The sequence below is a fragment of the Phyllostomus hastatus genome, unplaced genomic scaffold (genome assembly GCF_019186645.2).
Source record: "Phyllostomus hastatus isolate PE091 unplaced genomic scaffold, TTU_PhHast_1.1 phas_contig_159, whole genome shotgun sequence".
Taxonomy (NCBI): Eukaryota; Metazoa; Chordata; class Mammalia; order Chiroptera; family Phyllostomidae; genus Phyllostomus; species Phyllostomus hastatus.
The window spans coordinates 12,695,791-12,719,450 of NW_025333640.1; the positions used below are offsets into that span (position 1 = coordinate 12,695,791).

The window sequence follows — 23,660 nt, forward strand, 5'->3', positions numbered from 1 at the left end:
GAGGCGGTGTAGACATGCCATTTGTTTGGTGTTACTCAGGTCTTCCTGGGTACCTTCTGTGAGCCTAACTCAGCATTTGTTCTCTTCACCAAAGGTGTTTGCATCTCTAGCCTCTATAGTCAGGACTACTTGAATGTGCTCTGTCTAGAAAATATCTAAATAGGCACCCAAGATGACAGGCTGACTTACTGTATTCTTTTTTAAGTGCAGATACGTTGCTAAGAAGTAATGTCCTTTCCCCATCCCTGCCTCTTATTATTCCATCAGCATCCTTGCATAAACTCAGGGTTACTAGGAATGGAAAAGCACCCTCTATTATTAGCAGATATTTGTAGAGCATTTAAAATATGAAAAATCTTATAAGATTATGTTCTAAAATAAACTGTGTTGAACTAAGTAACTGAAAAATGAACATAAGCAACCTAGACAATTAGAAACCTTGTGGCAATAGTTTATAATGGTCAATCCATATAGCTCTTGGCGTTGAACATTTGTGTAGCATTTACTAGCATTTTCATTAATGCGCCTGCCATTTAAAGGTGCTGAGTCTCGCTTTCTTCATGAACAAATCGGGCCCTATTTAACAAACTAGTGATGGTGCATTTGAGAAGCCTTAGCACAACACTTGAGTAAATGTTTGATCCCTTCCCCATTCTGAATTGCAAAGGAGCGTAATCAAGGAGCCGTATACTGTGTATACACACTGTAAGGCTGTGTCCACATTATTCTGTGTTCAAACTAAGTCGACTTTTATGGGCACCATGATTTTAGTTGTGTTGACATTGTTGACAGTGGTAACAGTCACGGAAAGGAACCACTAAAATACCTTCTGACATGAGGATGGCCTGAGGGAGAGCGGGGACTGCGACCTCGTTGGTTGACAGCCTGTACCATCAGCCGTCCAGTGCAGCTGACGCGGCCCTGTCAGAGAGAGACACCAGGAAGAGGGGTTATTAGCGGTGCACAGTAACTGGCCATTAAGCACTGTTTGTCTACTCTGTTCTCCATAAGACATTATTGACAACTCAATGTGCCATGTTCGTCATGACACCAACCCCCCAGAGTGTACTTTCTCTGAGCTGAATAAGCTTTACTGTTCTATCTAGGGTGGTATTTAAATGACAGCCTTCATTGAGTCCACTGTAATCTGCTACGTCTCCTTCACACATGGAGTGGAGCTGCAAAGTGTAGCAGCAGGACACCACTGCCTTGTGATGACTCCATTTTCACGGTCAGGTAGCTGCTGGTTGTAGCTAGTTTCAAGTCCAGCTAGATGATTTTAGTTTTCTGTCAGATCCTTTCAGTAATACATGTATTAAACGTTAGTGCCAGCCCTTCCAAAAACCACGCACTGATGCCAGCGTGATAAAATGAGCATCATGAAATAAGTACGCAGAGCGATGGCAAGCAGAGCATCGTGGACACAGGGCACCTCGTCTGCTCGAAATGAACATACTTGAGATTTAAAGGCCAGAAGCAGTTAAGTTCCTAAAATATATTGGTCCTGTGATAAGGGCCTATCTAATGAAAAGCTATATTTTATCTCTGAAATTTGCTAATTGAAAATTTGCTAAATGCTGCCATATGGTTAGACAAACATAGTATTTATAAGACCCAGATGACATGAATAAATCACATATTGTTGCATGGGCTTTTTGTTTTAGTCCCATCTCCTGATTTTTTCCCTCACTGTTACGGGCAGAGTAGCAAATTAGATGATTTTCTCCTGTACTTTCTCCTCTCATCTCCCAGGAGAATGAGCGGATGTACTTACACATTCTGACAATGGCCGAAAGAGAACAGGAAGGAAGGAAAAATGAGAAGCAGATTTATTGATTAGACAGAGTTCCAGCTCAAGGTTGAAGAGCAGCCCCTGTGTGCATTTACAGTCCAAATAAAATTTACTCTGACTTCTATTTTCATTCCCGCTTGTCAGTATAGACAGGTAGCAGTGGCAAGAAGTGTTCTGGGTAAATTCCTCTAGCATTCACAATATTTGCTATCAAGGTCACAGTCAAAACACTGCATGAAGTGTAACATTATGAAGGGGAATTATTTCTAATTTAGATTAATTGTAGCTGAAGTTCAGGCCATATCCTATAACTTCTCATATGCTGAGTTCTTGGCAGACCCTTATAATTCCCTAAGCTAGCTTGAAATCTGAAAATCAATTTCATCTAACCCTTCCAAATCTATACCTGTCATAAAAAATATAGATGTGACTTGCTTGGAAGACACCCATTGTAAACTACCCACTGACACGCCATCGTAGATATTTTCACAAGTGAGTGTGGAAGAGCCACAATCCTTTGTGGAGCTGGAGGACAAGGAAGTGTGTGTTTTGCTTTACACAAGTACCTCCAGCTGGACTGATACATGGGCTGTGGCTTCCTTACTATTTACTTTGCTACTTCAAAAAATAATTTTAATTTTGACAGATTTGTATAATTTGGATAGATTGTTATCCGTTGGGGTTTAAAACCCAGAGGATCTATAAGGGAAGTTAATATTGAATCATTTATGTAGTTAGAAAAAGTTGTAAGTTAAAGTAAATCTTCAACCTTGAATTTGGGAAAGCTGATATTGGTTGTGGAAAAAAAAGAAAAAATCCTCTAATCTGGATTTGGGTCTTGACCTTCCTAAAAATTTGGTCAAATCATTGAATTTATTCAAGCCTTTGTTTCTTCTTCTGCAAAAACTGGGTCTGGCACATGATAATCTTGTAAAGATTAAATGATATAACCTAAACTGAAACTGTAAATATCAAATGGCATAGCTGTCCCCCCCTTATCCACAGGGACACATTCTGAGACCCCCAGTGGATGCCCCAAACCTTGGACAGTACCGAACTCTACACATCCTGTGTTTTTTTCTTATACTTACATACCTATGATAAAGTTTGATTTATAAATTAGAAATAGTAAGAGATTAACTACAGTAATCACAAAACAGAATGGTTATAATATGCTATAATAAAAGTTATTAAACGTGGTCTCTCAAAATCCCTTACTTCACTGTACATGCAGTGAGTATGCTGGGCCAAGGGGCGACTCACGCCCCAGGTGGGATGGAGTGGGCATCGCACTCCTCAGTGCGTGATTTAAAGCCTGTGCCTTGTTTAGTCTGGAATTTCCCCTTTAAAATTTTTGGCCACAGTAACTGAAGTTGCGGAAACTGTGGGTAAGGGAGACTGCTGTACCTGATGGCATAAACTGTCACTATGAAATTCACCGTATGTGGCGCTGTGTCCCTGTGGGTCTGAGACGCTGTGCACGCGTGCACACGCACCAAGGTGACTTAGGGGCTCCAGCAGCTGGGTGGACTCCAGTCAAGTCTTCCAAGTGGATATACGTTGCTGAAGGTATGCTCTCACCTCCTTTCTCTGGATCCTCGCAAACACCTGCTTTAACCAACGCCTTCTGCCCCCCATGCTCCTAGTGCTGGGGTGAGCCCCACACTCCTTCCAGTGACACCCCCTAGCTCTGCAGTCGGTCTGGTTCGCAAACCAGGTCTGTCCTTTATGGTTGAGTGACTTTGGGCAGGTAACTTAACTGCCTAAGTCAGTTTCCTTATCTGTGAAACAGAAGTATACAGTTAATCCCTCATGGGTCCTTGTGAAGATTAAATGAATTACTAGGAACAAAATACTGTTTTGCATATACTCAGTGCTCAAAGTGCTAAATTATTATGACACTGAATGTAGATATAATTATAATAAAAAAAATCAATGGTTATGAAGCATCCCTTAGAATTGTTTTGTTAAATGCCATTATTTGTCCATATAATGGAGTCTTTTCCTCTCTTGGTCTGCTTCCCTCCTGCTCTTCCTTAGGCTGTCTCCTTTATTAGGATGCAATTTATTCCAAAGGAAAAGAACAAAACAAAATACTCTTAGCACAGGGGGCAGAGTATGTGGGGAGCATTCAACCTCTTACCTCCCATTGGTGCCTGAAAGGCGCCCAGCACAAAGCACATTCAAGGTGTTTGTGTGGAGGCTGCACTGGAGGTGTCAGAGAGATGCCCCCTCCATCCTGACCATTTGACTGCTCTTGGGGGAGCCCTGCCCCCTCTCCTCTCCCCCCCCCAAAAAAACAGCAAACAGGCAGCATACTATTCTAAACATTACACATTTCTATAATATTTTCAAGATTCTCACTGCTACTTAGAACCATATATGCAAATACAGCCACAGATATTTCCTTAACTTCCCAAATTTAAGAAGGAATGTGTTACCTTTTGTCATCTTTTAACTCCTACATCATTCTTCAATTCTGAACATAAAGGGGAAAGGTATGGCCTTAAGGGCGGAGTTATTAGTTTGATAATACAGTATTGGTCAACTGCAGGGTGGGGTAAAAGTAGGAGTGCAGGAAACATAGTTTATTCTTGTATTATTTATCAATTATTGTATTATTTTCCATATGAACGACTGTAAGCCTGCGTCTGCCAACCCTGTATGTTACTGATCAGCACATGACCAGGGACATTTAAAAAGAACCCAAAGTAACAAGATGTGTAATTTGACACTTTAATTTGAAAAAAAAAATCCAGAATTCAGCGAAGCACTTTTGAAGATGTCTCCAATGTGTGCAATTGAAAGTTCAGTTTTTTAAGTCTGAATGTTTTACTTACGAGGAAGACCATACGGTGTCAGCATTAAATAACTGTAATCATACTAATGTGCCAGTTAACCCTAGAAATCATTACAGTTAGCTGGCTCTGGTGCACATTAATGCAGTTGCATTTGCTGTTAACTTTCTCATTTCTTCCTGCTTTATTATTAACATATGAATTAATAATGGAAGTGAATGTTTAGAGTGAAGCTTGAAATGAGCCAGGAAGCCTTAGAATGCTGAAACAAAACACAACCAACAAACTCTCTTTCTAAATTTATGTCAGCTCTGTGTTACTTTCCTATTCCAAACAAACCACAGAGTTTAAAGCTATAGTACAAGTAATAAGTTTGAATTTTTAAAGTGATTCTGTATTAAGCATCCAGCTTTTAAAGATTATTTGATGCCCATGCAAGGCCAATTATTTGTATAATATGGAAATAACATTTATATTTCCTAGTTTATGAAATTTAACTTGTGGCAGACAGATCTAAAACCTTGCCACTTGTATATATACTGCGATTTCAGGAAACACCAAACTGCAAAGCAATTCCAAAATCTAAGTGCAATACAGAGTAGCTCAGCAACAGACCAAAACAAAGCAAAACATTCATGCTTAGATTTAGTTCTGTCTTAAAGACAGGATCACAGTCTAGAGCAGATGGCCCTGTGACCCTCATTGTGGCATCACGTGTGGCGTAACGCCACACTGTCACTCCTCGTTTCCCCGAGCCGCGCAGTGGCCGGAGCGGCACACGTCGGGTGTGACATGCATCCCAGTGTCCCAAGGAGGATCTGGATGCAGTCAGCAATGCCTAATGTGTTTCTCGTCTCCTAAAGGTTAACCCAGGTGGGAAAATGTTCCATGCAATACTCTGCTGAACCTCAGTGTTCTCCTCTTTCTCCGGTCCTCACCCTTTCTCTTTGGCTGCTCTCTCTCTGCAGTTACCCTCCGCTGCTCAGGCAAACTCTGCTCTCTGTGTTTCTTGACTGACCCCGTTTTCCCCTCCAGCCTCTTCCTCTTCCCCGTGGGCATTTCACATCCTGTGGGCTACCGCATACCAGAAAAACCCGGTGCGGTTGTCTCCCTTTCAAACCCAAACACGTCTAAAAGTTGTCTCTCTTTCAAACCCAAGTACTTCTAAAACGTGAAAAAGTTTTAGGATAACCACAGGGCATCAAGGAAGTAGGGTGTCATCTTCAGTTTTCTGCTCACTGCAATTTATGCTTTGGGGGTTAATATATCTTGAAAAATTTAGTGTTTACTTTTGAAATTTTTTTCAGTGCCTATTATGTCACAATTTGTGAGTTAAAACATGATTTAAAGGAAGCATGAGAATGGCAAAATATTGTCACGTACAGTAACAGACATTATACAGTTGCGATTGTGGCACTGTTAAACATTTCTGTTTCAGTATTCCTAAACCAGCAAATGATCACTGATGCTGAGGACTGGGTAGGAGACGGGCTGCCACTTGTCGTGGTTTAAATGGCACTTTGTTCTCATGGGCGGTGAAGTCAACTCCACATTCAGGATGGTGACTTCCAAAACCTACAGCTGGCGTTTTTGGATATGCCTGCTGTTGAAGACCCTGAGATAGAAAAGGAGTTTTAGCCATGAAATCAAATCATCCAGGCAACATGTTCTAAAAATTGGAACAGCAACCAACTGCTACTAAGTGCTATAAACACAAAATTTTCTCACACTAATTTCAGTGTCAGGTCTTAATGTCCGCTTCCCAGATTTCCTCAGATTCTCATCCTGAGTTTCCCCTCCTATGCCTACCTTTGGTCATTTAGGTAGAAAAGGAGGTCGTTAGCCTCACCCTCTGCAATGAGAATGTGGATCCATTAGCATGGAGCGCCGTGGGAATTCTAGATTATCAGGAGCTTAGGGACCGCTCTGGTTAACTGGGACCTCTGGGGTTCTTTGAATCTTTTGCTCCCTCAGAGCAGTCGCATCGCTCTTTGCTTAATCACAGGTGAGAAGGGATATTCTGTTAGAAGGGTTGGGCCTGTGGCTACTTGATGTAAACTGGTCCACTTCTTGCTTCTTTGTCTTCTCTCCCAAGGGTGGTCAAGTCAGAGAACCAGAGAGGGTGAACCATGGGCTTATCCTGCCTGGGATTAGGTAGAGCGGCAGAATTCACTGCAACCCTGCCCGGGAGGAGGGCTGTGACCGTTGTCTTAGTGACTGCTGTCTTGGTGACTGGTCTCTCATGGGCCTTCTGTGGGCACTGAGTGTGCTGGGCACAGACAGCAGCCTCGCAGCTTCTTGGGTGGCTCCTCCAGCTGTGCTGTGGGCGTGGCCTGTGCTGCCGCTCAGGGCCACCTCCACTCGAGCCGGCAGCTGTGGCAGTTGTGGCGCAGCCACATCTGCTGCCTCACTCTTTTCCCATGGGGTGGTGAAAAGGAAAAGCCAGGAGGGCAGAGGACCACACACCAGCAACGTGTTGGTGGAATTCCATCCCAGATTGACTCGCTTGCTCACTCTCTCACGGTGCTGTGGGAGCGGGACACCTAGCAACAGAACTGGCCCTTCGCATCCTGGGTTCTGCAGCTTCTGCCAGCTCTGCAGGCTGCTGCCTCAATGACAGGGTCATTAGAGTCTTTGAATTAAAATATCAACAATAGCTAACATTTATAGAAAGTGCAGCATGTGCCAGGAAAACAGTGCTTTCCATGTATTGTTTAAATCCATATCATTATTCTCATTTCATAGAAGAGGAAATAGGAACGGAGAGGTTAAGTGACTTGCCGAGGGTCACACAGGTCAGGGGTGGCAGAGCTGTAACTCCAGCTCAGGTCTGCCTGATGCTAGAGTTCATGCTCTCAGCCCCTGAACTACACCGGCCCGGCTTTGCAGGAGCATCAGTACTGCTCTGCAGTTCTGGTCTCTGTTGTGCCACTTTCTTCCAGTTTTTATCCCTCCCTCCTTTTCTGTGTTGACAAGGGGATCCTCAGCAGCCCTCTTTTACCTAGTGACCCATCATGGTTTGTAAATAGTTTTAAGTGCTCCGAGACCACTCACCCTTGAGGCTGGTCTGCTGCCTTCAACTCTGCACACTACCTACTGTGGGTGCTGAGCAGTGAGACTGTCCCCTTTAGAACAGGGGTGTCAGACTCCTTTTCACCAGGGGCCACCTCAGTCTCGTGGTTACAAAGGGCCAAATGTAATTTTAGGACTGTATCAATGTAACTACTCCTTAATAGTTAAGCGAGAGCTCGGCGCTGCCACCAGGTAGAAACAAGGTGCCGGGCTGGATAAAACGAGGCGAAGGGCTGGATTTGGCCCATGGGCCTTGTGTTTGCCACCTGTGACTTAGAACTTTTCTTCATGTAAAGATTAGTGTAATTTGAAGAAGACTAGAAGCAGACTCATAGCCATAGTTTGCATCTTTGTTGTTTTTTCTATAAAATTGCTAACTCCAGTGACAGTTTAAAACTCAGAGAAATGCCTCAAAAGCTGTAGGAGGATCCCAGCACTGGCAAGTGTTTGCAGAGCACAGTTAATTGTGTCCCCACGACATAGCCCAGCCTTTCAGGGAACGAGGACTGAAGAACCCAACGTGAAGAAACGTTTTAGGTTTTTTGAGTTCACTTTTAAAAAGGCAAAGAACTGAAAATTGAAATTTGTAAATAATAGTCAAGGAAAATACAGTAAGAAAAAAATCATAAGTTCCACTTTTGTTCCCTCAAATACACCACACCTGACGACAAGTAAACATTGAAATGTAACTTTTTGGTGAAGGCTCTGTGATTTTCACATTGGCTTGCAGACTTCGTAAAATTATTGTCACACATGGAGCTCTTAAGGCACAGCACCTCTTCTTACCCATTTTTGTGTCCCGTGTACCCAGCATAGTGCCTACAATACATCAGATACTTAATAAAAAAGACTCTGCAGTCTTGGAATGGGACCATGATGCCCGGGTGGCTGCCTATTACATTCTAAGTAGTCAGTTTTCTTAATTTCTGAAGCGATATTATTTCCGTTTAGTTTACTTCGTTTCCTAGCTTATCTTGTTTCAGGACTTGCTTGTTTCCTCCCCGCGGCCCCATCACCTGTGTAACAGGTGCACACATCAGGCCCTGGGGGATCCTTGTGGAAAGAGTGCGCACCCGCACCCGAATCCCTCACATGGAAAGACTCCTGGTGGGCTACACAGACAGTCGTGAGAAAAAGGGGTTTTCTCTCCCCCAAAACCAGGATCGATGTAGAAACTGGGAAAATAGTTCCAAAGTCAAAGAGGTATGATTCCACCTTTTAATTAAGCAGTTCCTCTGTTCAAATAAATGCCTGTAAGCACTCTCCCGTTGACCCTTGAACAGTGTGGAGGTTAGGGATGCTGACCCCCACCATCGAAAACATTCATGTAATCTCTGACTCCCCAAAATGAGTGGCCTCCTGTTAACTGAAGCCTTTCTGATAACATAGTCAACACATATTTTGTATGTTACCTGCATTATGTCCTATACTCTTACAATATAGTAAGCTAGAGAAAAGAAAATGTTAAGAACATCATAAGGGAGAGAAAATACATTTACAGCATTTCCTGATGAAAACCCATGTACAAGCGGAGCTGTGCAGTCCAAACCTGCGATGTTCAAGGGTCAGCTGCACGCGGAACTGACACAGGACCCGGGCCCTCCCTTACCTGAGGGTTTGCAGCCATGATCGTGTAGTTCCCGTCGTCGTCCAGGGTGGAGACCGTGGTGTGGAGGGAGCAGGTCCCGTCGAGGTCTCTCTGAATGCTGTAGTGATCATTCTTTGGAGAGATCTGCTTTCCATCTTTAAACCAATAGATCTGTGGGAGGAAACAGAGATGACAATTAGGGCTGTGCGCAGTACTCCTCTGTCTGGGCGGCTGATAAATAACACCTGTGTAGTCTGCAGAGCTGGTCTGGGTTTTCACGTGATAACGCTAACCAGAACATCTGAATGGGAATTGGCTTTTGAGTGGAAAAAGGAGGTAACAGGCAAATTTAATCCTATTTCAGTTTTTAAAAATTACATATCCTCCTTTTACTTTTAACACTGTGTATGTAAGCAGGTATTCCATTCAGATATTAGTTATATAGAGGGATGTATATTGAAGTTGACAGTAATTATTTTTTTTTGCTCCTGTATTTTCAAATGTGGTGAATTATAATGTATCAGTTGTAAAGTGAAGGTAAAAACATTATTTAGAGAACAAAAACAGATCCCGAACTCTAATCAGCCCATGGAACTGTGTTAGACAAAGAAGATGGGGCGGTGAGGAGGGTGGCAGCCGATAAGGGTTGGTGGCGGTGGGACTCGACCGCTTTAATTCTGGATCGAGGAGCATATGATCAGCCACTGAAAGTTAGCTGGCTCTTCCCATTACGTTAAAGAAAACACAATAGTTTTTAAATGTAATATTTTAAAAATAATATTTAAACATGGGTTGGTAGAAAAATTAAATGTGAAAAAGTAAAAAATGAATCTTAACAAAGTAGACATTTTTTAAATGGTCGAATGACCTCCTCTATACATCTTCCTGCCTTCCCAGGGTGTCCAGCCTGTGGCGCTCGGGCCACGTGCAGCCCAGGATGGCTGTGAATGCAGCCCAGCACAAAATCGTACAGTTCCTTAAAACATTTTGAGATTTTTTTGTGATTATGTGTCTCAATGTATTTAATATGCAACCCAAGACAATTCTTCCAGTGTGGCCCCGAGACGCCAAAAGGTTGGACACCCTGACTGGTCAGTACACCTGTTATGATTTAGTTATTAATTTTTTATCTAGTTTCTGAACTACACAGTTGAAAGATAGGGCCACAGTCATGAGTCACAGTGCCAGCAGCCCTAATATGGTTGAGATCCTGAATTAATGCCTGCACCAACCATCTGCAGACTTAGTGCTAGGGAAGAAAATAAATCACCCTATTTTAAACCAGAACAAGTTCTTTGTTGTCAGTTTTATTCCTTGCAACCAGAAGTATATTCAATTGAATATACTTCTGTAACTGATTCCTAACAGAAAAAAAAACCTGCTTTAGAGCTTTTAGTTTTTAAAATGAACTATTCCTTAATGTGAATCAATATGCAAATTGAGACCACAACTGGTATTCAGACTCCCTGTCAAAGCCTTTGAATCTGAAAAATCTTTTTGAAACGTCTATTTCTAATGTAGGAAAAGGCCTGAAACATGCAGCACTAAGTCAGTGCATGAATAATCAGGGCCTGACTGATTATTTCAGCTGTAACTTTTCCAATCTCAGTTTTTCAGTTAGCTCCAAATTTACAGAAATTATATTTTTAATCTCCAGAACCTAAAAATTAATCAACTAGACTACTAACTTTCAGTTCTAAAAAATTTAATTATGTAAAGCACGATACTTCATAATTATTATACTCTTCTTGGTGGTTTCATGAATGCTGATGGAACAAGAAGCGGTGACCAGCACACGGTTTCTTCCATTCACATTCTGCTACTGTGCTGTTCTTCAGGGTCATTTCTTCCCTTTCATCATAGTTTTCACCTCCATTATACTTGGGATACAATTTCCAAGTGAAATTTAAGAAACAGTTCCCAAATTTCGCTAAGACAGCTGATGGAGGAGGGGAGAGGAGGGTACAAGAAGTGAAAGCAGAGTGAGTTAGAAGTTCTTTCCAGTCTTCTCATGTCTCCATTGGAACAAGCATGCCAGGGGCAGAATACATTTTTTTAAACATAAACTATAAAAGGATGTATTTTAAAAAATATAGTGAATGTTCCATAGTTGAATAACCTTGATATAATTTATACATCCTGCAGAAAAAACAATCCTTCAATAAACTGGGGGGCTGGGGAGGGAGAAAAGGGCAATGAGGAAAGGAGGAAGAGGAAGTATAAAGAAGAAAATCTAACAAAAAGCTATAAAAAATTAAGACTCTTAAAGCAGTGAAACATTTAAACTTGTACCAGAAAATGCAGTTATGTTATGAACAACAGCCCATCTTCAGTTGAATATACTGAATAATCTCCTAACTACATCAGTGATCCTAAGCCTTGGATACGGTTTAAAAATAACCTGGGATCTTTTTGTGAATATTTTAGAAGTTTGAGATATAATTTCTTATTAGAGTTTCATTCATAAGATGCAAGTTTATTTTTTAATACATTTGTTTGGTATCATGTCTGTGAATACACAGCAATTATCCAAATTATGTCAAGAATATAATAAAGGGGTTTTCTCTAGCCACAGTTTATTTAAAAGTCTCATTTTATTAGGGGTGGGTCTGGGTTTGCAAACGTCAGGCTTTCCCCCCTACGTTTCTCCGCCTGCGGGGCTGGAATCTGGTTGTGGGGAAAGAACGAGGTGGCAAACGGGCCTCCCTGAGCAGACAGACCCGCGGGGCGCCGGCACACGGACACCGGCACACGGACGGCAGCGCCAGCGCTGTCCCTTCACGCCCCTCCTCCCCGTCCGCTGATTCCCGTCCGCTGATTCCCGTGGCAGCTCTTCCATCCGCTGCTGAGCTTCGAATTTCAGAGTGTACTTTCCATTTCCATACGCCTATTCCATAAAACTGCCTTGTCTTTGGTATTTTCATGTTCTTTCTTAAACTTTCTATGCCTTTAAAAATTCCTTCTACCAGAAACCTAAAGATTTTAATCATCCTAGACTCAGTTTCCTATTAATTTCTCAGCTTTTGGCTCTCCATGTCATGTGACAGTGTAAATAGGAAGTGTCATTTTCTCATGTTTTTTTTTTTACTCTTTTCTCTCAAGTTCTAGGGAAAAGTGTAATGCTGTTACTGCTTTGCTGGGCTACTGAGTTATTCTAGTCTGCCCCTAAAGAGAGGGCAACTCTTTACCCACATACCTGTAGAGAGAGGAGCAGTGAGGTCAGCCTCGTCCCCTCGAGTGTCAGACATTCCTCTGATTATCCTTTCTCAACAGTGTTCCCCTGACCCCTTTGAAAGTATAGGAAGCTTTGGTTTTGTAGAGCAAAGAGCTGAAATTTTTATAATTAGTGGTAAGCATACTTTCTGTATGGGACAGAGCAAGGGGTTCATGCTCAAGCCTGGCCATTCACCAGCTCTGCCTTGGGAAAGTTAATTAATGTCACTGAGCTTGGTTAGTCATTTGTAGTTTGGGAGTAACAGTGATGACATCACATGAGTAAATGATGTAGGTGTATGAAAAGCTCCTTGTCCATTATTCAGTTTATGTTCTGATTCTATTCTATTCTATTCTATTCACTCAAACTATATCCCTGTTTCGCCATTATTGATTTCTAGTGCCTCCTGAAATTGGCCTGAACTTACAGTCCTTCAAATATTTTACATCATGGGTATTTAGAAAGGTAGTCTGTATTTCTCTATTATAACATACATGCAGCATTTTAAACTCTAAACTCTTCCTCAGAAAATACAAGTCTTAAAAAGCTATGTTTTCAGCTCACCTTTGGCTTTGGATTCCCAGTCACTTTGCATGTGAAAGTCACAGGCATTCCCTCAAAGATCTTGTAATGTTTTAGCTTCGTCTCGAAGAACGGCGCCACTCCGTTTTCCACAGGCACGTCCCCATATTGAACTTCATCACCTGATTCATCCACAGGAGACCTTTCTAGCCTGTACTCGATTTCACTGATGAGTCTCTGTTCACAGCTGGAGACTTTGTATTCCTGTGTCAGACGGGGCAAGATCACGTTAACAACCTCAGTCCTTTGTGGGGCAGTGTGTCGTGAGTCTCGGTCCACTGTCCAGTAAAGCACTTAGAAGACAGTGATATTTTTCCCACCCAGCCCAAAAGCAAGTCAGAGCCCACTTCCACTCCATATGAAACAGAAAACATCTGGAAGTAAGTATATATGATATTTCAAATTATCTTTTTCAACCACCCCCAAACTCTGAAGATGAATTTCTCTCTTCTTTTGAGGTGAAGCAGAGAGAAAAGGGAACGGCTCTATTTGCCTAAACTGTTCGTAAAAATAAAGCACGACGGAACACCGATTTCTTTCTGTGGGGTGACAGCTGATGTGGGGTGCTGCCTGTCTCCAGAAGGGCAGGAACAGTACTCATGGTGAGCTGCTGCTGCAGCAGCACACAGCACTTCATCAAATAAATAACAGGGAAAAATGGCACTGTGCTTGTTTGTTCATTTGTTTTCACTCAAAGCCAGCCACATAGCCTCTGGACTCTTCCTCAGCCCTGCAGCTACCAGGAGCTATTTCCCATGCTGTTTTAAAGAAAAACAGGATTGGCGGTCCAATCAAAATGTTGGTTAGAAAAGCAAAAGCAAAACAAAGACCTCATCATCACCCTATGGTGATTAAGGCGGACACTATAGTCACTGGTTTACAAAGTACAATATAGTGAAGTCAAGGCCACCCGTTATAAAGTATTAAATAAAGCTGTTTCACTTAGGTTTCCTCTTAAAGAAGTTACTTGACCTTTAAACAAGTTTGTTGGCTTGAGAGAAGAAATACACCACTATGAATAAAGCTGCAAAAAATGCACAAGTTGTTTTGTTTTGTCTAATTACTATCAATTTAATCAGTTTAAGAATTAGGACTTTTTCCTAGAAAGGTATAACAATGAGAAACTTTTCACAATTTCAAGTTCAAGTAAGTATCCACTAATAACAATCAAATTCAAGTATGTAATAAATGACAAGGAAAATCACATTAATTTTGTTCATCTGATATTAAATGAAAATGGACACTGTCATAGTATTTATAGTTTATGTATGGCAGTAAAGATAGATGCACAGATAAACCAGGAAACATAAGAAAATAGATACAGTGAAAGACGGGAAAGAGAAAGGTGAAAAGCTTAACCTTTTGACCATCCAGAGGATTCCCTACGGAAGCATGAGAAGACTCAGTTTCCTGTAATGGTAGAAAAAAAGGAGTGAAGACTAGTAATAGAAACAATGAGAATCTAGCATGATTCCTAGTTTTCTTTCTTTAAGTGAGATTTCTGTGGCAGCTATATTTAACACAAAAACTTTCAGATCCATTGCTTAACCGACACAAGAAAAAGTTCACTTGATCCTTTAAATTTGTTTTAAAAAACTTTCTGACTATGGAGACTACATCTGGAAACCACACCGAAGCCATGGAGATTAAAAATGACTTACATCAAATCCATGAAGGGACTTTTTGTTGGCGGTAGCAGGAGAACAGAAATAGCATTTTAGGTTTTCTGCTGGTTAGTGATTTATAACTATATAAGTGAAGGAAAATAAAGAGATAGTTTTTTCTATACATATTTTACTTTGACTAGGTATTAAAAATGTAACTGGAAGTAGTCACTAGCTATCAAAAGCAGTTTCAGGGGAAATAAATTATCCCACACAAAACTATTTTGCATGAAAGCACAGGATAGGAAACACAGAAAGATACGTGAAAGGGGAATAAACTGATCAATAAGATAAAACATATCACTGACTGAATAATTTTATTCATCACTTAACACAATGTCTGGCACACAGCGTGTGTTCAATAAATACTGATAAAATAATGCTTTTCTTCGACCTGCCCTATACCTTCCACAGAATTGATCCCAAGAATAGCGTCCACAAAGAATACGGGGAGAGGAGACACAGCAATTGCTATTTCTCTAATAAGTCCAGAGGAACGTGGTACCTGATTAGCTGTTTCCTCTTCTGGCTCCTGGATGTTGAAGACAGTTGCACTGTCAGCACCTAGTAATCGGCGAGCCATCCTTTCTTCGTAGGTTAACCTCTAAACAAAGCAAATCACACAAAGTACAAAATGAGAAAAATCAGTTATATATTACCTCACAAAAAAGAACTGTAAAAGCCCCAACAAAGTTTGAAGTGTTCTGTAACTACCTCTCTCTCCACCTTCAGACGCCTGTGCACGCAAGGAGTCTGTTTCTTTCCCTCTCTTCAGCTGCCCCAGCTCTGCCCTCCCCTGCTGGTCCCGATGGCCCAGTCCATGTGGGAGACGGGCTGACTGGCCTTGAGAGCCCCCAACTGATGCAACACAGATTTAAGGTGAGCAACAAGGCAGAGCTGCACAGAAAATATGTGTCATAAAATGATCCTTAACCACAGACATTTAGACCAGCTGGCAGTGACGGTCCTCTCTGCTGTGGGGGGGTCTCATCTCTAAAAGCATTTTCCTAAGTTGCTATGTAACACGAAGGAAGGCAGATACAGTCAAACCTTGGTTCTCAAACAATTCAGTTCTTGACAAGTTCATGGAAAAAATGTCTCGGTTGTTTAACGAAATTTCAGGTTTTGATTCCCTGCCCAACAGCCTCTCATGCTGATAATTTTCAGCATGATACAGGTGACATCTTTCAGGCGACAAAGGAGATTTGGTTTTTGAACAGATCACTTCCACAGCGGTTTTCCAGAACGAATCAAGTTTGAGAACCGAGGCCCCACTGATCCACCAAGAATGCCTGCACGTGGCTGAGGTAGCAAGAGAAGCATGAAAGATACTTTCAGATGCTCACATTCGCGATTCTGCTCAGAGGAAGACGGCTTGCCCATCAAGCAGAGAAAGTGGTAATGTTTTAGCATCTAGCAGCCAGCACTTTTAGATTTGACCCAAACCATTTTTGCTAGGCCATTCTTATACCGAAGAAATGCCAACACTTTCATTCTGTGTATTAGGCTGATTTCTGCTCTTGAATGTTGGTCCCAACATGCTTTAGAATTAGAGGTCTGAGATGAAATTTAAGAGACCATTTGCCCCATCAGGGGTATTTTAAAAACAACTATTTGATTGTAAATAGAGAATAATTAGTAAGGCAGAATCTTAAAAAAAGTACAGAAATTACTTCAGATACACTTCCAAACTTCTGACTATAGATACAAATTTATTGGAAACTCTCTAATCAGAAAAATATGTTGGGTGAATTTACAATTTCCAGTAATTGCTGGTTCCAGTCCCAGCTGAAACCAGGAATTGAAACAAGTCAAGTGCCAAATGACAAACAGTCCTCGAGTTCAAATTATTTCATTTAATAAAGAAGGGGGAGAGGAGGTGGGGGGAGGTGTTTGGTGCCTGTAGTGTCTCAGTCCAGTATGTTATTATTTAAATTCATTTTCTCATGTTTCTTTAAAAAAAACAATGAATTTCCAGAGTGGGTTTTAATACCTGCTCCCTTAAAAGCCCTCCTAATGTCTGTTCATGGAGAACAGTGTCAGCCCCTGAGAGGGGCCTGGAGTAATTTCCATTCTGTTCCGTGTGAGCACAAACATCCATTGGATAGCTAGCCTTCACCGGCATGCACCTTCTCCAGGAGCAGCCAGATTCGCTCCACGGTTTTGTCTCTAAGCACCATACCACGTGGATACATAAGCCCTGTCTTTGGAAGCCAAAAAGAAGTAACAATAATATGTAACATTAGGAAAAAGTTGTGTGAGGGTCCCATTTTCTGAAAAGGGAAACCTTAATTCTATTGCCCTTTTAAACTCTTCAGTGTGGAAATCCATGGAACTTATTGTGAATGTCATTCACTGCAAAACAGGTATTATATGTATGATGTGCAACAGATAAGTAAAAATATTATATACATATAATTACATGGTATGCTGTAATAGCTTACAGAAGTCTTACTTTAACCAAGAGAATTTTAGTCCATGAGGAATATTTAAACAAACAACCAAAAAGGAAAAAAGTAACAAAGAACTGGAGAGATGCCTTTCCTTATCTGTCTTGAAAAAGTCCCCATAGGTACCTGTTTTAATCTTTCAAAGGCTTTAGTTGACAGAGACTGAGAAAGCTTCCAGAGCATGTACAGGTACACATGCAGTCACTTATTTCAGGGAGAAAACGTGCTCCCTTTGCGGAATCTTCTGTTCCAGTGGAAGTACGGGTAACTACACAAGACCGCATCAGAGCGTTAATCTTCCTGAGCTCAGGGCAGGATGCCCTAACAGTGAAAATCCGCCTGCAGCATCCGCCCTCCATTTCCCACCTTTCCAACCACACAGGGTCTGTTCTCACATTTTTATTTGCCAATGCTTGATCATTAAAATCCCCAGAAAAAAAGATTAGAGAGCTTTCCCCTCTGAAAAAGGTGTCTGAGAGGGACTCTTGTACTTAAGAGCCAAGCAAATTGTTTCTGGTTCTAACTCCGTAATAAAGCCACAGAAAGGCTCCTTTCCTTTGTCTGGGAAATCTTATTTGCTAGACTTGCTTTTCCTGTCCCCTTAAAATATGCTGATGTGAAAAGAAAAGGGTTAGTAAAAAACTAAACAAACAAAAAGACAACTGAAGGGAAAATGTTTAAATCTAATGGAGAAAAATAATAATATATACATATGAGCGGGGACCCCCATAAAAGCGGAATTTGTAAAACATTGTGTATTTAGTCTTACGTGTTTAAGTTCAGCCACCTTCCAAGTACTCTCCATTCTATCTGTTTATCTACTCTGCAATTCTGCAGCCTTCAAAATACAATCATTTTTTCCCTGAGTCTCAGTGTCTGGTTCTGATAAACTACACAAGGTTGGGGAGCAGCCCTCACTCGTCCAGATAACTGAGCCGGTATCTGTGATTGGCAGAACAGAGCTGGATGTCAGCAATGGTTCCCTTAGTAGAGCTATTTTTTTGTGTAGCAGCAGTACATGTCATAGAATCCCAGTTCTCCTTTTGGTACCTGAATTCCAATTCACTGCCTTGGGGTAGGCACAGATCACTCCAGAGCACAGCTTCGCCCTCCCTCCCAGGGACCCTTAACATCACAGCTCTTCATCTGTGCCACTCCACACCTTAAAGTCAGCCTCTCCGCCTTCCTTGTCTCCAACTTGCTGTCAGGGCTCCAAGAATAGTTTCGGGACTAATAGAAGGAAGCCATTTCACTTTCTCCCTTTCCCTCAGATTCTAGCCACAATACTAAGAGAAATGTTGAAATTCAGAGGCAACAGCATTAATTTTGTGGACAAATCCTAAAAACCTAAGGCTTAGTGAAGCGAGGGAAGAGCTCTTTGATGTGGGGAGCTAATATTCCAAGCTCGGGCCCCAAATATCTCAGTACCGGCTGGCCATTGTTCAGGAGGTCCTCCTTGAAGCGAAGTTTTCGTTCCAGGTCTTGAATGACAGCATCCTTTGTGCCTTGAATCTCCTCGTCAGAGGCTATTCTAGCAGTTCTGTTGGCTTTCTTTGGAAATCCCCTGCAGGACAAAAGCACAAGGCAGTATATAGTCCATTGTCAGACATATAAACCCAAATCAAACATTCAAGTCCAACAGAGAGAGTACAGTGTGTCAACCTGTCTTTTCCCGGTCTTTTTTTTTTTTTTAATGCTACACCTGTGCCAACTAATTATGGAAAGAACCATGAGAGCTGGATTCAGTGTTCAGGTAACACTCATTGGATCCAATCCTCAGGGGAAGCTTAAACACCTCGGGGGAACACGCCTCAGTGGGTAGATAAAGGCCGAGGGCTGGGAAGGCCTGCACGTTAGCCCTATGGAGGCAGCCACGGAAAGTGAGAATATGTGATTTGTAAGAATCAGTCCTAGGCTTAAAATCTGGCTCTGCCTTGTATCGGGTTTGTGACTTTAGCTAGTTTCTTAGCATTTGTATGAATAGGAATAAAAACATATACTACATCTGATTTGAGAGGATTTGGAAAAGTACATGTTTCTTTCATACGTCCATAAATTTAACGCTTTGATCCTTTGTAATCCGTTTATTCAACAACAGTGCTTAGCCTACTCAAAGCAAAAAGTAAGTTTGTTACCTTGCCTTCTAATCTAACTTGATTAGGGAGGGTTTATTTTCTAGGACAAGGTCTGTTCGTACCAGCGGACCCCGGAAGGTCTGCAGGTCCTGCTACATTTGGTGCATCAGAAGCCTCCTAAACCTCCTGGAGAGCCTGGGGCCCTTAAGGGAGGTGACACGCCAGAACCTTTCTTTCCAAGATCAGTGACAGTATGAGCCAGTGGGGGCCCACGTGCTGGCATTGGTGCTGGATGCTCGATAGGGGTGCAGTCCACTTCTGTTGGTGCCTTAGCAATTTACTTCCTACTTCTCTTCCTTTCCCCCTCTCAAGGCTGTGGGTAAAGGTTAAGGAGAAATGGAATACCTGTACCATGGACTCCTGGTCTTCCCAAGAGCCATTCCTTCCTCCTGTCCACTCCCCTTTGTTTCCTTGCTGAATTCCCTCTGATATTTGTTGGGGTGGTCATCCTTTCATGTGTTTAGAAAAGGTGATCACCACTTGTTTCCAATCTCAGGGGCCATTAATCTTAGTCAGTTTGAATGGTCTCACTGCCCTGGACAGTGATTAGTTTAGCCAGAGGCCTGTAACGGAGCCCTGACCAATGAGATTGGGGAAATGGAGGAGGGAGTGAGAGGGTGTGACACTGTGGTTAAAAATTCCCCATCTCAACACACTATACAGCGCACACATGATGTGATGTGAAATTGTGCACCTGAAACCTGTATAATTTTGTTAACCAGCGCCACCCCGATACATTCAATAAAAAGGAAAAACATTTTCCCATCTGTAAAAAAAACACATAGGAAGAGATGTCCTCCTCCTTTCACTGGCTACCACTGTGTCCAAAATGTAGTGCCAGAATCTGCTGCATCCACTTCATGACCACGAGGGGAGAGCCCACAACATGCCACAGATGGCAGATGGAAAGAAGACCACGGACCCCTGGTTGGTGGGGGACACTGATAAGCTCCCATGGAACTGCCTGACCCCACACGTGTTGTGTAAGACAATAAACTCCATTCATTTAATCTGGTAGTTGAGTGTTCTGTTACCTATAATGGGGTAATTCTAGCCAATAGCTTTTTCAGTTCCTTCCTTTCTAGTCATTTGCTCCTGCAGTTCATGTAGGATGATGTCAGACATTGGTTTTAAAGAAATAAAGAAATAAAACACTGTGATCTCCTATGCTTGTAATACACAAGTAAAAGTGGTTGGTCAAAGTTTACGTTGTATCCTACTCTCTGGATCTTGGTTATTGGGAGAAGAGGAATGAACCTGAGACATATTACCAGCAAGAGCCATAGGGATTAGGATTTATAACCTTAATTTTTAGTACCATGCAACACTTTAACAAAAATGTATACAGTTTGCCAACTTTCCTACCCCTGGAGCCTCTCCTCCTTACTCCTCCTCTTGGGATGGTGTCGCTGGCTCCCAGGCTTTGCCTTCCTGTCCCCGCGGGAAGGAGGCCCTGATGAAGTCTGCCCCGTTGGCTACTGCACCGTGCTTGTTTACTGCACAGCCCCTACTGTACATATGCTGTCATCCTTTCACCGTCTCCCTCTCACCATGCCTCTTTGGTTCATCACAGTGCTTGTCAAAGAGCAGACCCCCAGAAAACATCCATGGAATGAGTGGACACATGTACTGTCTATCTCCACCTCTGACCTCTCTCTGCCTTCCCTCCTCAGGCAGGAAAATTTGTGAAATTAAACCACATGGAGCAAGTCAGGCTCAGAACAAGTTAAAAAAAAAACATGATTATGGAAGTAAAGTTCTTCATTGCTTTTGACTATAGCCTTGCACCTGAGAACCAGAGGAGCTAGGTTTGGAAGCCACTGAAAGGCAGTATTGAAGACAGCTAGCTCACTGTGCACCAGCTTTATTAGGAACACACGGGTTCCCACTGTTACTCTGAACCTGACAGCGTGAGCCGGCTGCACAGCTGTGATGATGAGCAGCCTCGGAGGACAGGAGGCAGCACTGTGCGTCTGCAGCAGGCTACACTGCTGAGTGCTGTGTTCTCGGTGCAGGTGAGAGTGGGAGCGGCAAACAAGCGACTTCTGAGGGCAGAACAGACCACATAAACGAAGAGGCAGAGAACTGTGTTTTTAAAAGACAGCCGCAAGTTCTCTCAAACAGTAAACAGCTGTCTATTTATGACGGAGTAAGTCCTGTTGCTCAAGCATTTCTCAGTGCACGTGACTCTTTAGGGGACCTAAGGACACCCGTGCTAGACATTACATACAGAAGACATTCACTTTGGTTTGGGTTCCTGCCGCCCAGGTGTTTTATAATTACAGAGCACAATTAATACTATTCTTTGATCCAGGCACAGCGGTCGATCACTCTGTATTTCTTTTAACAAGACAATTCCCTGAGCCTATGAAGATCACCAGAATTAGGAGGGCATTTACTTCATTCCTGTTTCCCCTATTTTTAAGACATTATTTTCAATTTACAGAATTTAAGGTACACATATTTTCTTGATTCTGACCAATTAACACTGAAATAAAAATCAATTAGAAGATTTTTAAATGTCTCACAGTCATTTCACAAGTATTCATTGAGCATCTAGCTTCATCACTGCAGTCTCCACATGATTCTGGGACTCACTTCCATGCCGGAGCGTGTCTGTGAACCTAGGTAATCTACACGTGACCTCATGTGTTTTTCCCAGTGATGCAGTGAGAGGTGTGACCCCATGGTGATGTGGAGAAGACAGCCAAATCCTAAAGGATGGTCCTTGACCACAAGAGGTTACCAATCAAGCTGGAGAATAAACGAAGGAGCAAACTGTGCAGTAGCAACTGGAGGTGCAGTGGGAGGAAGGAGGAAGTGGAGAAGGTTGCCATGACTGGGGACGGCTCCCTGAAAGAGGAAGTAGCCAAGGTCTGGAAAGGGGGTGAGGGTGTAGACCAGCGGAGAGGGGAGCGGAGGGATTCAGAGTCAGCCTGAGTAAAGGCAGAGAGGCCAGGTCTCTTTTTTTATCACTTAAATGCTGTGTGGCTTGGGCTGGTTACCTAACCGCTATGTGCCTCTGTCTCCTCCTCTGTACACTGTGGGTGTCAGCAGCATGCCTCTCGTAGCATCACTGGGAAAACAACAGGAGGTCCTGTGTAGGTTACCTAAGCTCTAGGCTCTCTCTGGCATGAAAGGGAATCCCAGAGACGAGACTGGCTGAGGGGAACAGAGTGAGAGGAAGTAAAAAGGGTGCCAAGAACTCCTGACTGGAGTTTGCAAATATGTGGAAATGGCCTTCACTAACGGAGTTTTCCATGCTCAATTCTGTACTAGAAGTGCAATGTTGAACAAAACTAAGTCACCATACTTACAAAAACTATTCTATGGTGGGGAGGGGCGGGGAGAGGACGGATGGAAGGAAGGACACATCAGGAGATGGGCAGCGCTGTGAGGGGACAGGACTGTGAGTCGGTGACTACATTAGTGTAGCTCATTGCCGGTCTGCGGAGCTGACACTGCAGCTGAGGCCAGGTGGCAGGAAGTGCCAGCTGTGCCAGGGCCTGTGGGAGAGCTGGGCAGTGCAAAGCTCCTACGGCTGGAATCAATGTGGCAGGGTCACCCAGGCATTTTGAGTCCCAAGGAAAGAGGTGCAGGTGGTGCGGGTTACAGTAATTCTCATACTGCTGCTAATACGGAACCTTTTATTTTTTCTCAGATGGTGTCTCATTCGGACTAATTTTAGGAAATTATGTTAAAAACTGAGTAAAGGGTTAAGAAGTTAGTATATATAAAGATTAGGGTTAGAAGCCAAAATGGAGTATTTGCAAGGGAGAGGCACCAGCAAGAAAAGTAGTTAAGTGTTTGAGGCAAAGGTTTGGGAATTGGGTTCATTTTTCCTATAAAACTAATTCTGTGTTGGAGTCTAACATAAAATGGCTATGGTGCACTCCCCCAAATGGCACCTACTTTTGATAAATGAAGAGCAACAACTCGTCGGGAGATAAAGAGTGGTGAAAAAGGAATGATGTGTACAATTAAAAAATGAAATGCTCATTCAAAGTAAACTTACCCAAACCAGCCCTCTCCACAAAAACCCATACTCAGAAGCAAGCCTCACCCAGTAAACAATTCAGACAAACCTCCCACATGAGACGCTTCAGCTTGGACACGCTCAGCCCAACTGCGCAGCCAACATGACCGATCTGTTTACTCTAGCTTCAGCAGTAAGTCACTTGCCATTTAAAAATAATACTCATGTGGCTCGGGGTAAAAACATCTCAAGCATATACACAAGCATCTGGAAGGTAAAATCTTCCAGATTCAATCACAAAATCCCAGGTTTTTTTTTTTCCTCTCCCCTTGGCCACTGAATAATCTTAATAACATCCTCCTCTTGATGCACTGTTCTAGGCCGGTTCA

At 42.5% G+C, this 23,660-nt stretch overlaps 1 protein-coding gene across 5 annotated transcripts in view; it reads right to left on the reverse strand.

Annotated features, from left to right (window-relative positions):
• The window catches only part of PALLD (palladin, cytoskeletal associated protein), a 354,974-nt gene that overhangs the window by 9,729 nt on the left and 321,585 nt on the right, over nt 1–23,660 (reverse strand). For 4 of the 5 annotated variants that reach the window (XM_045830995.1, XM_045830998.1, XM_045830999.1 and 1 more), the window contains 6 exons: nt 18,589–18,724; nt 15,216–15,314; nt 14,406–14,456; nt 13,029–13,250; nt 9,272–9,421; nt 827–921 (listed from right to left, as the gene is read on the reverse strand). In XM_045830995.1, coding sequence (XP_045686951.1) covers nt 827–921; nt 9,272–9,421; nt 13,029–13,250; nt 14,406–14,456; nt 15,216–15,314; nt 18,589–18,724 — 753 coding nt within the window. The remainder of the gene's footprint in view (nt 1–826; nt 922–9,271; nt 9,422–13,028; nt 13,251–14,405; nt 14,457–15,215; nt 15,315–18,588; nt 18,725–23,660) is intronic. The other variant, XM_045830996.1, reaches the window with a different exon arrangement.